General features: G+C 45.5%; 1 protein-coding gene across 1 annotated transcript in view; it reads left to right on the forward strand.

Annotated features, from left to right (window-relative positions):
- Sdha (succinate dehydrogenase complex flavoprotein subunit A) overlaps positions 1-13,457 on the forward strand; it is a 29,117-nt gene extending 15,660 nt beyond the window's left edge. The window contains exons 7-15 of the mRNA XM_023706436.1: positions 1,145-1,269; positions 2,665-2,833; positions 3,805-4,000; positions 4,762-4,933; positions 6,879-6,997; positions 10,339-10,450; positions 10,606-10,736; positions 11,709-11,822; positions 13,122-13,457. Of these exons, the coding sequence (XP_023562204.1) occupies positions 1,145-1,269; positions 2,665-2,833; positions 3,805-4,000; positions 4,762-4,933; positions 6,879-6,997; positions 10,339-10,450; positions 10,606-10,736; positions 11,709-11,822; positions 13,122-13,208 (1,225 nt within the window). The 3' untranslated portion in view covers positions 13,209-13,457. The remainder of the gene's footprint in view (positions 1-1,144; positions 1,270-2,664; positions 2,834-3,804; positions 4,001-4,761; positions 4,934-6,878; positions 6,998-10,338; positions 10,451-10,605; positions 10,737-11,708; positions 11,823-13,121) is intronic.
- The last annotated feature ends 1,417 nt before the right edge of the window (positions 13,458-14,874 follow it).

Raw genomic sequence — 14,874 nt, forward strand, 5'->3', positions numbered from 1 at the left:
TAGAGGGTATGGGGGATTAGCTAGAGGTCCAAATCTGAGTCATGAGATGAATCCGTTTCGAGACTTAAATGCACACAGTATTCTGGCTGTGGTAACAGTAATGTATATATGACTGAAGTTTACTGAGGCTTAGGAGTCCACACCACAAAAAAATGATAATTATGTGGGGTGGTAGATGTTAATTGCCTTAATTGTGGTATCACGTCACAGCGTACACACTCGGATCATTGTGTGGGACCCTTAGTTACTTTTCTCATTGCTGAGATGAAAAATTCAACACCCAGAGTTAAAGGAAGAAAGGTTTATTTGAGCTCACTGTTTGTAGAAGTTTTAGTCCATAATTGGCTGGCTCCAAGACAGGGTGGCATGGCAGAGGGGTATCACAGAGGAGAAACAGCACATGGCAGGTGGATGGCAGCAAAGCAGCATGCGGCAACTGTGACCCTCTCTCTGCCCCTTATATCTTGTCCAGGGTCCCCACCCTTAGAGTAGGTGGCACTCACACCCAGAGTGGAGCAGTTGTAAGGCTACCATTGCACTGTGAATCAGTCCCAGTGTCACATGCTTGCTCCCAGTGTCACATACTCTAGAACCAAGTCCAAAAAGCCCCATTATGATCACAAAAGGCTTTGGGGGAACATCTAAACACAAACCATAACAGACATCTTACACACATAAAATTTTTTATCAAATTATACCTTGACAAAGCTGGGGGTGGGAGAGAATGAGAAAAATGTCCCAAACTATAAATACTTTAAAATTTTCATTATAGAAATAAAATACACTTACCAGAAAAATCATTTAGGGGCAAGGCAGATGGCTCAGTAGAATAAGTGCTTGCCTGGCAAGCACAAGGGCCTGAGTTCAATCCCCGGTTCTGCAAAAAGAAAAAAAAAAAAGTCAGAAAAACCATTTAAACAGCACCAAGTAAAATAAGCTTCCCTTCTCTGTTCCACTACGTGACATCCCAAAGTCGCAGTGTCAACAGGCATGGCCTCCCACATTGTATGGTACACACAGGCATATGTGTTAGGGGGGTACAGGCAGATAGCAGCTGAGGGTGCTCTGTAGGTTCTGTGGTCCCCAGGTTGGGAAGTGCTGGCATTCGCTGCTCTGTGTCGTCAGGCGCTCTTGTCCTTTCCAGAGGCTATGGGCGGACCTACTTCAGCTGCACCTCTGCCCACACCAGCACTGGAGATGGCACAGCCATGGTGACGAGGGCTGGCCTCCCCTGCCAGGACTTGGAGTTCGTGCAGTTTCACCCCACAGGTAGGACGTGCTTCTGTGCTTGCCTTGGGCTCAGCCGTGTATTGTAAGCATGTGGTGCCTTTCTCCTTGACTGGTTGCAGTTTGGGATGAATTTGTTTTGTGGAGAAAATATTAGGCCCCCCTACTAAGACGTGAAGTTAGGGCAGCTGTGACAAATGGCTGCAGAGCGCGCTCGTCATGGGGGAGGCAAGTTTTTTCCTGGACCATCACACAGTTGAGGATGTGGAGTCACAAGTCTTAACACAGAGTGACCATTGCAGCCTTGGATTAGGGGGGTGTTCTCCTGAAGTTAGTCTGCAGACGGTAGGCTGAGGTGACCGGACCTGCGCTCCCTGGGCTGCTGCTCTGACCTAAGGAGGCCCAACAGGCAGTGCTGAAGAACTCGAGCTGTTGTCTTTGCTCTGATGGTTACCTTCGTGGATTTTTTTTTTTTTTTTTTTGTGGAACCAGGGATTGAACTCAGACCCCGTGCTTGCCAGGCAAGCACTTATTCTACTGAGCTCTCTCCCACGCCTGACAATTACCTTCTGATCCCTGGCAGGGATGAAACATATCTTTTGTTTTTTTTTTTTTTTTTATTATTATTATTATTATCAGCCAATAAACTGTCACTGAGAGCTGTTTGGAGAGCTCCATTTCTTAGCTTCTTTCACATTTGAGAAAAAGCCACCCAGAAATGCTACAGAAGCTAGGGAAAAAGAAAGTTAGATAAGAGACAGTCAGCATCCTTGTTTTTTAAAAGCACATAAAAATGTTCCATGTACTCAAGAGTTCTAACTTAAAAGAAATTGTATGCATTTATTGGCATACAGTATTTACTTATTGGCATCTTTTGCTAAAATTTGAGACTTGATATTGCTCACTTTTTATGATAGTCAAGGATTCAGTCATGGTTAAAAATGTCGAGCACATGTGCTTACTAGGTTTGGATTTGGGCTCTTATCTCTGAGGATGGGGGTGATAACCCAGGACCCTTACAGAACGTAGTGAGCTAAAGCGCATGTGCAGCAGCTAGTCCACAGCAGCTATAATCTAAGTAGGCAGTAGCAATTTCTGTCCTTGTTGCTGTTTGAGTGTCTTAGATAGGAATCATCCAAGCTGGTTGTTAGTTACATTCATGGTACAAAATTATGTTCACAAATTAAAAGTCAAGATATTCAGCACACACGGCGTTCAATCACTGGGTGACACTCTCACTGGGTGACACTAGTCCTCCTGGACCTGTTTGATGCATTCAGCTTCTTCTGTGCTTGTTATGAACACTTGTATCACTTCTTGACTCTTTTCTCTGTTGATGTGTTTAAAGTATAAGTCGATTGTCTTTGTATTGAATAAGGTGTCATGTACCTAGTCATCATTCACTTCCACATGTTTGGTGACTTGGGCTTTTTGCAGGCATATATGGTGCTGGCTGTCTCATCACAGAGGGATGCCGTGGAGAAGGAGGCATTCTCATTAACAGTGAGGGCGAGAGGTTTATGGAGAGATATGCACCCGTTGCAAAGGATCTAGCATCTCGAGACGTCGTGTCTCGGTCCATGACTCTGGAGATCCGTGAGGGAAGGTACGTGATTCCCTTCCAGATGTGTGAGGGTGTGGCCGTGGGTACACATACTACACGGGTGCACACAAATAGCCCTTGGACTCACTGCTGCTCTCTCCCTCTTCGTTGCTCTTGGTCACGTGTACATCCAGGTTGTGCATCTTTGCAGTCTGAGCCCCCTACGTATACACCTACCCACGAGGAAAAGTTAGCTGTTATCTTCTCACTATTGTCCATGAGTTTGTTTTAATTTTTTTTTTTTACTACATTTTTGGGGGAGCCGAGGAGATGGCTTAGTAGAATAAGCATTTGCCTGGCAAGCACAAGGGCCTGAGTTCAATCTCTGGTACTATATTTTGGGGATTTTAGTCAGTTAAGTGTAAATCTTTCTGTAGGAGAGGTGTGTGACAGACACTCTGGGAGAGAGAGACAGCACCCTCAGTTAGCATGTGAATGTTAAAAACCGTTGTGGTCCTCCTGTCACAGATGCTCACTGCCTTTGGGGTGTGGCATTAGCTGTCCTTTAGTGAGAATCCCATGCTCTGATGCCTCTGAGTGAGACCTAGTTCAGGCTGGCTCAAGCTGTTCTCACTCCCAGCAGTTGTTCTGCCTCAGTGTGCCTAGTGCTGAGGACACAGTTATACACTGCCATGCTCAGCTCTGAGCCTGTTAGTCAGTGCGGGGACACATATTCTGCTGTGCTGGAGCAGCTCTGTACATTGTATTTACTTAACAGTGAAGAGTTGAGTACCTTTTAGGAGTGCTTGACACAGGAATTACCAAGGAATTATAGCAAATTTTGGTCAGGACTAGAGTGAGAGCTTGGTGACTGCGGAGTTTCTCTTATTCTTAGCACACAGATGCTTACAGAATACTTGGTGAAAGAGCAACTTTCTTGAGTACCAAGAAATGTTGCATTCACATGCTTCCATGACGAGCAGTTGCTCTACCTGCCATCCTTTGCCTCATGTTGAAATGTTCTGTTTTGGCAGAGGCTGCGGCCCTGAGAAAGATCATGTCTACCTGCAACTGCACCATCTGCCCCCCGAGCAGCTGGCCACGCGCTTGCCTGGCATCTCAGAGACGGCCATGATCTTTGCTGGTGTGGATGTCACCAAGGAGCCGATCCCAGTTCTCCCCACTGTCCATTACAATATGGGTGGGATTCCCACCAACTACAAGGGGCAGGTGAAGACAGCAGGTCCACCTTCCTAGTACCCTTAGGTCTCAGAAACAAAGATGAAGGCGTTTTGTGTTACTTGGTGGTTTGCACTTATTGTAAGTTGCTATTTCTATAGAGCAGGCTGGGCTTCAGTTAGGTTGCAGAGTTTGCATTCACGTGGTAATAATGGTTCATTTTCTGCCATAGATCTAATATCATAAACAGTTTTTTTGTTTTTGTATTATTATCTGAATGCTGCTGTTATTTTTACAGTGTCAGCTGGCCCCTCGACTTTGACCTCCTGGTCAGTGTTGGGAGGATTACTATTATTATTATTATTATTTCCAAGCGGAGGTTAAGAGTAGAATATTTATTGGGGGAAAGAAAGCTTCTGTCTGAGAGGGACAGAAGGGGCCCCAAGCGGGGTGTCCCCGAGGGTTGGGAGGATTATTACTCTCCCTTCACAGATCAGCAGTGAGTAGAAGGATTTGAAATATCCCTGTCTTCCTCTTCATTGATAGCTGTCAGAGCCAGTACCACTCAGTAGGTGTTTAAGGGAGACTCTAAGGTACATTGGACCTTAGGGAGAAGCCACAGGTACTGACACAGGGTCCTTTGTCTTGCTCATCATGGTGGTGAGTATTCAGGGAATAGAAGAGCTGCAGATAACCCAAGGGGTCTGTGTGAGTCAGTAGGTATGATCTTCTCTACCTCAAGCTGAGAAGCCTATTCTGGGGTGAGGGCCTTGTGGCAAGCCTTACTGTCTGATCTGAAATCTTTCCTGAAGGTGCTGAAGCATGTGAATGGCCAGGACCAGGTTGTGCCTGGCCTCTATGCCTGCGGGGAGGCCGCCTGTGCCTCAGTGCATGGTGCCAACAGGCTCGGGGCAAACTCCCTTCTGGACCTGGTCGTCTTTGGACGGGCCTGTGCCCTGAGCATCGCAGAGTCGTGCAGACCAGGTATGTGTTCCGTTTGAGCAGCCAAGCTGTTCAGGAGTCTTGATTAGTTGTTAAAAATATGCTTGGTGCTTATAGAAGTACATAGGCCAGTTTTCTTCTAGAAGTGAGGAACAGAAAAGTCCAGAGATTGTGTGGGAATGATGTCAAGACTAGACATGAACTGGGTGAAAATCTTAACAGTTAAGGTGAAGGATTTCTTTAGGTCAAATATTTTTCTAGTTGTTATTTTGTGCTTTAAAATGTCATAACTAGGAAATCATTATTTTGAGCGGAAATTTACTAAGTGCTGCTTTCCTAGTAGAGGTTTACTTTTTTGCAATGAAATATTTTAAATAGGGATAAATGAATATGTAATCTCTTGGTTCTTAGAAAAGTGAGTGTTCTAAAATAAAATGCAGCTCATCTTTTTTAGAGAAGAGGTGACCATGGCTCACATCTCAGGGGTGCAATGGGTTTTGGCAGCTCTTTATGCCAGGCATAAAGAAATGTAGTTTCTTTTTGTTTGTTTGTTTGTTTTTGTTTTCGTGGTACTGGGGATTGAACTCAATACCTTGCGTTTGCCAGGCAGGTGCTTATTTTCTATAAGCTATCTCCGAGGCCCCAAAAGTTGAGGTGGCTTTTTGTTTTGTTTTTGTTTTTGTTGGGCTAGCTCAGCCTGCCTTAAAGGCAGGTCTGGTAAGGCAAGTGGAGGTGGGGTTCGAACCACAGTATCCTGCACCTGACTGCACTTTTGGCTGCTCTTTTTAACAGGAATTTTTATTATTTTTTTATTCTTTATAAAAGTAATGCTATGGAACCGGGTGTGGTGTTGTACCCCTTAATCCCAGCACTCAGGAGACTTGAGACAAGAGGATTGCTGTCAGTTTGAAACCAGCCTGGGGTCTACAAAAGTGAGCACAAGGCCAGCCCAAACTGCGTAGCGAGACCCTGTCTCAAAAAAAAAAAAAAAAAATAATAATAAAAGTAATGCTTGTGCCAAGAATTAAACAGAGTTATAGCGACGTGTGCTAGTGCACACCTACAATCCCAACATGGGAGGGAGACTGAGGCAGGAGGATCCCTGTGAGTTCAAGGCCAGCCTACCGTATAAAGTAAGTTTAAGGCCAGCCTGGACGGCATAGTGAAACCCTTTCTCAAAAAAAAACCAAAAAAAGGAAATAAATTACTTTAGGTAGAGTGAAGATCTTTATAATACTGGTTTTCTTATGTAGGACCAAGATTTTTCTTCCTCGAATTATTCAGATTTCCTTTGTGGCCTTCAGTGGACAGTTACAATATTTTCCTTACAGGATTCATAAATTGTTCCTCAAAATTGTATTTCTCTTGATGCTGCTGAGAAGAGGATTTTTTTTTTCATTATATTTTCTGATTGGTGGCATAAATCATTTGTTATTAGATACTACTTTTAAGTTATATATTCCTTATAAAACTGTGTTTTCTTATGCCACAAATCCAATTTTTTTGACAGTTTTTTTTTTGTTTTTTGAGGTGGTTTTTTTTTTTTTCAGAACCGGGGATTGAACTCAGGCCCTTGCGCTTGCCAGGGAAGCGCTTATTCTACTGAGCTATCTCCCCGGCCCCCACAAATGTATTTTTTAGTTTAGACATGGTTTTAGTTTGTTTATTCAAGGATTATGTCCTGGACACCCCTGTGGGCCAGAAATCTTGTCTTTGTTCTTGCAAGTTAGGCCTAGGTCAGTAGATGTTCCTCAGTTTGGTGTCCAGATCACTGCTGCCTGAGGCTGCTCCAAAGTCCTGGAGTGTCACTCAGAATCCATCTGGTTGGCCGGGGAGATGGCCCAGTAGAATAAGCGCTTCCCTGGCAAGCGCAAGGGCCTGAGTTCAATCCCCGATTCTGCCAAGAAAAAAAAAAGGATCCACTTGGTTTTCTGAAATGTTTTTTAAAAGTTAAATTCTAATCTCTTCCCCCTTTTTATTTTTTTAGGAGATAAAGTTCCTTCAATTAAACCAAATGCTGGGGAGGAGTCTGTCATGAATCTTGACAAGTTAAGATTTGCTGATGGAGGCATAAGGACATCAGAACTGCGCCTCAACATGCAGAAGGTAGGCATAGATGCCAGCTCAGCTGCCCACACGGGTATGGGGGACAAACAGCTGGAGGCCCATTGTCCTTGCTGTCTCAAAGAAGAATATAAGAGTGGCCAGGAAGCCTCACATAGACAGAGTGCATTCTTTTCTCCATACAAGGAGGTCAAGAAGAATTGGCTGCTAGGCAGCCCAAGTTGTGACTTCTCTGCAGGCTTACGCCTGATGTTCATGCTCAGGCCAGCCCTGGCTGTCACGTGTCTTAGAGCCAGAAAGAGGAACAGCAGGGAGAGCTGTGTGCCACGCTTCCCACAGTCAGCACAGCATCTGAGCTTGTAATCTGTGTGCACAGAATTAACTCTGTCACCTCAGTCTCGGCTTCCAACCACTCTGGAAACGTCTTTACACAGTGCCCTGTGCTGTATCTAAAGGAAATCAGAAAGGGGCTGGAGAGATAGCGCAGCAGTCTAAAGTGCCTGCTCAGGCAGCGCAGGGACCACAGTTTGTTCCCCAGCACCACATGCCACCCAGCTCCACTCCCAGGGTGGGCTGAGCCGGCCACAAAAAAAAAAAAGAAAGAAAACTAGAAAGAGAAGGACCATGCGTGGAAGCTGCAGGCTTACCTTCTCCATCAGCGCTGTCCGGCAGATCTTCTGTGGTAGTGGGAAGTCCCCAGTCAGCTGTCCAGGACAGTAAGCACCAAGCACAGGTGCTAGGAGCACTTAGAATGTGGTCCATCTGGGAAACTTACTTTCATTTTTATGTCAATTTTTATATAAATGGCTACACGTGGTTAGTTGCTCTGCCTTGGAAAACACAGGCTTAGATCAGTAAAAAAATAAAGTATAAAACAGGAAAAAATTCTTTTAAAATGGGGATTCCATGAATGAGAGTTTGCTCTATGTAGCGTTATTTATGGTAATTTGGTCACATGAGTGTCTTCTAAAAATAAACTCCTACCAGGTATTGGTGGTGCGTGCCTGTAATGCCAGCCTCCCACTTGGGAGGGTGAGGCAGAGGATTGTCTTTTGGTTTTTGTACCGGGGTTCAAACTCCAGACCTTGTACTTGCTAGGGTGCTGCTTATATCTCTGAGCTGTCTGTCTGGCCCAGAAGGATTGTTGTGAGTTCGAGGCCAGCTTGGAGTGCGTAAGAGAGTTCAGGGCCAGCTAGAATTACAAAGCTTCTGTCTTCTGGAAGGACTGGGCTTCAGGAGACTTTGAGAGAAAAATAGCACCAATGAGGCACAGAAGTGGGCCAAGTTACATTCAGTAGGACTTAGTCGGTGCTGGTTTTGGGGCAGAAGCCAGCTAGGACAGGTGTAGTTGCTGTTCAGTGAAACCTTGCACTGGATGTGGAGACAGAAAACCTATGCGATACTTTGAGATGGAAATACTAGAGGCATTACTTCCCACCGAAAGGTATAGCCTCCAACCTGCTGCGTGCAGGCAGCGTTAGAAGTGGAGGCACGCAGCGAGAGTCCCCGTATTCAAGGAAGACGCAGTTCTGTGGAGGAAGTAATTTTTATGCTGACGGTGGCTTATACAAAAAGAATCAAAGAAATGAGATACGTACAGAAAAGGAATCAACAAAAGTTTCTTTCCTTATAGATAAAACTCAAAGGTATAAACTGAAAAAGAGGATAGTGAAAGGTGTCTTGGTAAAATCTCATATAGAAACCAGTAGTTTTTAATGTTTCAGTGCCAATCTTCTCATAAGTCAATAGTTATTCATAGTACAGGCAAAAAATACAAAATCTAAGATATGAAAGAATGTTTAATATTCACCAAATTCTGACAGTTTGTCTGTTACTTTTCCCTCATTGCTGGGACAAAATACCCAACACCCAAAATTAAGGAAGGAAAGGTTTATTTAGCTCTCAGTTTGCAGAGGTTTCAGTCCATAGTCAGCTGGCTCCATGCAGAGTGGCACGTGACAGAGGGCAGCAGTTCATGGAGGCCGGAAAACAGCAGAACAGCACAGTGCCAGGAGCAGCACCAGAGAGGCAAGCTCTCCCTCCCTCCTTCCCTTCCTCCCTCCCTCCCTCCCTCCCTCATAATGCAGCCAGCCTGTCTCCCCCAGGGTGGGTGTAGCGCTCACATCCGAAATCCCAACAGCATATCATAACTAATCACAAACTCTCGACGTCTGCCCTATGACTACATGAGGCTTTGGGGAGACAACTAGACACAGGCCATAATGCAGTGACACAGTTTTTGTCACTTGTCCTGAGAAACAATTAGGGGTTGTGTGCATCACAATTTTACAATTATGTGTCAGTCTAAAGAGTGTTAGACGAAATACCTCCCAGTTAAAGCTGCATTAATCTGCTATCAGAGGAAGACACATTCAGGTCAGTATAACAAAGTAGAGCCCAGAAAAGGCCAGTGTCCGTGCCATGATGCTTCAGGTAGAGAGGGAGTGGAGGAGTATTGAGCAGGTGGCCTTGTGCATTTGACCACAGGTCATAAGGTGCCCAACTTCTCAGCATAGTACAGCAAACTTGTGAACTTGAGGTTTGTCTCTTGGCACCTGTATTACTAGAATAAATGTAAACTATAAAGACATTAGAATGTGAGGAATGAACAAAGGATAATCAATAGCCCCAGCACCTGAGAAGGGCCAGGCCTTGTGCTCCTCCCCAGGCCTCTGCTCCTTCCTTTCCCTCTGACCTCCCCCCCGCCCCCCGCAGCTACCACTGCCTACCGCATCCTCTTAAGTACATCTTAGTTTGTATCACAAGGGAATACTGCAGGCCTGTCTCATAGTTACCAGAGCCAAGTGTTCTGAGGTCTCTGTGGGGCTGCTGTATCTTTAAAGTTTTGATTAAAATTTTATTTTAAAATTCAGGAGCTAGGTATGGTGGCAGATGCTTATAAAATCTTAGCTACTCAGGAGGCTAAGGCAGTTGTGTCACAAGTTTAAGGCCACCTTGGGCAATTTAGTGAGTCATGTACTGTTTTTTTTTTTTTTAATGGAAGGACTAGCCAGGTATGGTGGCCCACACCTGTAATTCTAGCACTTGGGAGGCTGAGGCAGGATATTGTTGCAAGTTCAAGACCAGCCTGGGCTACAGAGTGAGCTCAAGGCCAGCCTGAAACACATAACAAGACCTTAAGAAATACATACATACATACATACATACATACATACATGTGGAAGGATTATGGATGTTACCGTGGTAGAGCACTTAGCCGGCACGTATGAGGAGGTCCCCCTACTGCAAAAGGAACCATACACAAAGTCTGTACATAAATGTGTTAACATCAGCTGAAATGCAAGGAAACTAGTGTGAAGGTTTTAGCAGTTCTCTGGCATGGCTCCTGGAGCTGCCAAGTTCACCACTGATACTGTTAACAGACCATGCAGAATCATGCTGCGGTGTTCCGTGTGGGAAGCGTGCTGCAAGAAGGCTGTGAGAAAATCAGCCAGCTCTATGGAGACCTGAAGAATCTGAAGACATTCGACAGGGGTGAGCCAAGAGGGAGGGGTATGCATGCCCTCTGCAGGGGTTTTCATATTGGGCCTGTTGTCTGGCTGAGTTCCATGTCTGCTGTGTGGATGGCCTTGACCATAGCAGTAGGTTCCCTGTGACGGCATCTTCTCACGGGTCCTGTGTGTTCCCAGGAATGGTCTGGAACACAGACCTGGTGGAGACCCTGGAGCTGCAGAATCTGATGCTGTGTGCGCTGCAGACCATCTATGGAGCAGAAGCGCGGAAGGAATCACGAGGTGCCCATGCCAGGGAAGATTACAAGGTGCGTGGAGATAGGCTGTGCGTCTGTTCAGTCCTGCTGCAAGGTCAGGAGGGATGCTTCAGCGGAAAGGTTAGACTTTCTGTGAGACAGACACTGGCTTTGGCCCAGTACAGTACACGGTGACACGGGTAACAAAGTTGGTTAAACAGGAGTGATTTTCATTTACTGTGAAGTTTGATATCCTGCAGAGAGCAGGTAGATGAAGGCAGCCATGTTTGCAAGTGTGTCCTGGGGCTGGAAGCTTGGCCAGGGTTGGCTCTTGGGCTGAGGTGAACAAGCTTCAAGTGTGGGGCAGAAGCCACTCATCTTGAGGTTGTGCATCTAGAGCTCAGGCACCGTGTAGCAACCCCCACTGGCCCCAGGAAAAGAGAAAGGCCTCCCTGCTGCTCACCCCACATTCACACGGCTGAAAACAGCCATGGGAGAACCTCCCTGAATGTGGGCAAAAATTTGATGAGCCGGACATGGTGGCGCATGTTTTGGTCTCTTTTATACTGGAAGAGGCTCCTGCTCTTGCATCATCTCAAGCAGCATTTCCTTACCAGCATTTAGCTACTCTGAGAGGTTTTAAAATTTTAATGTAATTGGTATAATTAAAACATTTAAATAAAAACAGTTGAAAAGTGGGAGAATCTCCCTGAGTGTGGGCAAAAATTTGATGAACTGGACATGGTGGCGCATGCCTATAATCACAGCACTGGGAAGACTGAGACATGAGGGTCACGGTGAGTCCGAACTGTGTAGCAAGACCCTGTATCACAAAAAAGAGAGAGACAAACTGTTTGATAAAGTTTTAAGTGTATAAATGATACCTTAATTCTAATATTCACCCATGGAGTTTTATGAAAGATGTAGAAATGGACACTGGACTCACTGCAGACTACGAAACAGCAGGTCCTGAACTTAATGCTAGCTGCCTCCTGTGCTCATCTCTTGTGTATGGTTTTAATGTTTGCTTCATTTTGACCCCAGGTGCGGATTGATGAATATGATTACTCGAAGCCCATCCAGGGGCAGCAGAAGAGGCCATTTGGGGAGCACTGGAGGAAGCATACCCTCTCCTATGTGGATGTCAAGACTGGGAAGGTATGTGGCTGTGCGTGGGAACTGTTCGGCACCAAGGCCTTTGGTAGTGACCAGGTGGGAGGAGCAGCCCAGACCTAAACCAGGTGCTGATAGATGTGAGACACCACGAAAAAGGACACCCTGTGAAGTAGGTGTGTTCTGGAAACAGAGTCCAGGGCCAGTAGGGTCAGCTCCTGTAGTGTGCTGGTTAAAGGGTACTGAGTAGACATCAGATATTTGAGAGCTGGTGGCCAGGTAGGAGATGGTGACTCTGGAGGGGCACAGCCAGACATGATACAGCCTGCCAGGATCCCAGGGCACCGGGACACACCTGTGCCTCCCGTCAGGGTCTGGAACACTGGGAAGCAGCTGCAGAGGGCCCCGCAGAGATGGTGCAGCTTTAGCATCCCTGGTCTGCAGCGTGCAGAACAGCACAGGCAGGAGCCAGGGGCTGTATCTGTGAGCTTCTGTCTTCACTGACACAGATCTCTGCATTTAAAATTTCTGCAGGCATAAAGATTCTGAAGTAATTAAGATAACTTTGGCAGGGTGTGGTGGTGCACACCTGTAATCCCAGCACTCTGGAGGCTGAGGCAGGAGGATCACTGCAAGTGCAAGGCCAGCCCGGGCTACGAACTAAGCTCAAGGTCAGCCTGAACTGGAGTGAAACCCTGTCTCAAAAAGATGTCAGACTTTAACAAGCAATGTTTGAGGAAGTGATTGTAAAATACTTATTTAGAAAGTACAAAAAAACCCAAATATTTGCCACTCTGTCAATTAGAAATCACCCATTCTGGTTTGAAATATTTCCTCCAAGTTTTATTCTTATTTCTTTTTTTCCTCCAAGTTTTATGTATATGTATACTTACACTTTCCTATGAGTACATACTGTGTGCATAAATAATGACTTTGAAGTTGGAGTTTAAACAAAGTGTGACAGTGTCTAAGATTTTTACCTGCTTTGAATAAGCAAGCGTGAAGAATCTTTGTTTTTTTGAGAGAGCTGGCCTTGCACTTGAACTTGAACTGATCTCAGTCTTCCTACCCCAGCCTCCAAGTGCTGGGGTTACAGGTGTGGACCACCACCACTGGCATCATGGAGACTCTTGTGCAGCGTTACTTTAGTTGCTCTATTCTACTGTGTGGTATTTATGTATGAATTTGCACATGGGTTAATGTAGCTAGCCCTGTTGTATGTGCTAATCACTTTCTAAGTTCTGAGTCCTCTAAGTTTCCAATCTTAGAATTTATAATTTTCTTGGAAGCACCACAGCAGTTTGTATACTCCTATGTTCTAAATTCTCAACTCTTCTTTTCAAGGTCACCCTGGAGTACAGGCCCGTCATTGACAAGACTTTAAATGAGACTGACTGTGCCACAGTTCCCCCCGCCATTCGCTCCTACTGATGAGACCCAGCAGTTGCAAAATCAGCTTCTGTAATTTTGTATCATAGCTTGTATAAGTGTACCTATTTTACCTGCCTCAGTGAGCTCCCTACTCTCATGAACAGCCAACTCGCTTCCAAGATTACAGACCCAGTGGCCAGTGGCTTGCCCTACTCAGGTGAGGGACAGCCAGGTCTGCCTTCGTCCCTTGCTTTATTCTGTGAAGTGTAATAGTAGGCACAGTTCCTAAATAAAACACAAACAACAGCCTTCCTGTGTTAGTCACTTTCCCATCACTGGGACTTACCACCTGATAGCCCAATTAAAGGAAGAAAGCTCATTTGGCTCATAATTCCAGGGGGCTCAGTCTATGCTTAGCTGGTTCTAAAGCAGAAACAGCATGGTAAATTAGCACTGTGAAGGTAAGTTGCTTAAAGCAGCCCAGGAAGCAGAAAGTAAGGGGAGAGGCCAGGGACGAGACGCGCTTTCAAGTTCTGACCCTAGTGACTTACCTCTTCTGATCAGGCCACATCTCTAAATGTCCGAGGGTTTTAAGGGACATTGTAGGTAGGTATCATGACATTTCCAAAAAACTTATGTCCAGTCTGAACTTACAAAACAAGACCTTGTCTCAAAACAAAGCAAAATCATAAATTCTTAGCTCTGACATCACTGGAAAATCTAGTCTCAGAAACTCAGGGCAAACTCAGCTGTAGGCCTCTGTAAAAGGAAGTGAGGCCAGGCATGCTGGCACAGACCTATAATATCAGCACTTGGGAGGCTGAGGCAGAAAGATATCTGTGAGTTTGAGGCCAACCAGAACTGCATAGTAGAACCCTGTCTCAAAAAGACAAAGCCATATTCTTCTAAAGTACAGTGGTGTAAGTGTTCCCATTCCAGAAGGGATGAATAGGAAACTAGTCAGGAATCTGACCAAATCAAAACTAAAACTTAGCAGAACAAATATTAAATCCATGTCTAGTACCTGGGACTGATTGCAGTGAGATGTGAGCTCGAGAGGGCTTGGGCAGCCCAACCCCTGTAGCACTGCTGGTTTTACATGGCCTCTCAGCAGTTTTTCTCAGCAGACATTCTATTTGTTGACATCCAACTTCCTGGGGTCCATTGCACCTTTGGCTTCACTCTCAGCTTCATACAGTGCACTCTTCAGGACTCCTTTGTGGTCTCCCAGGCCTTCCTCCAAAACCTGGGTGGGAGTCAGTGAACCTACAACTCTTGAAAAATGGGTACCACATGGATAACACTTAAGATTTGCCAGGAACTTGCGCAGCAGTCTGGCCCTCTTAGACCATGGCTGCAGAGCCTCTGAGTGATGAAGGGCTGAACTCAGGGATACACTTAGCTAGATGTATCGCCTAAGCAGCCCTGAAGGAGCAAAATGTTCTGAGACAAAAAAGCTTAAGTCGTTTAGAGGAAGGAGTTTACCTTTTCTGGTTTTTTGTAACATATTTCAGAATGTGTCTGAATCACAATTTCAGGTTGGCCTCAAACTTGAGATGCTGAGCCTCCTTCCTCAGTGTCCCAGATGTGGGTGCTCCCACGTCCGTCTGAGTTTAGCTTTGTGTGCGTCTGGGATAGGTGGTACCTGGCTGTTTGCTGAGGCGCCCTCAAGTCATCTTTCCTATGCTATGTGGAGCACTTGGCTACTTTTTAAATTTATTTATTT

This window comes from Octodon degus, unplaced genomic scaffold (assembly GCF_000260255.1).
Source record: "Octodon degus isolate 3935 unplaced genomic scaffold, OctDeg1.0 scaffold00008, whole genome shotgun sequence".
Lineage (NCBI taxonomy): Eukaryota > Metazoa > Chordata > Mammalia > Rodentia > Octodontidae > Octodon > Octodon degus.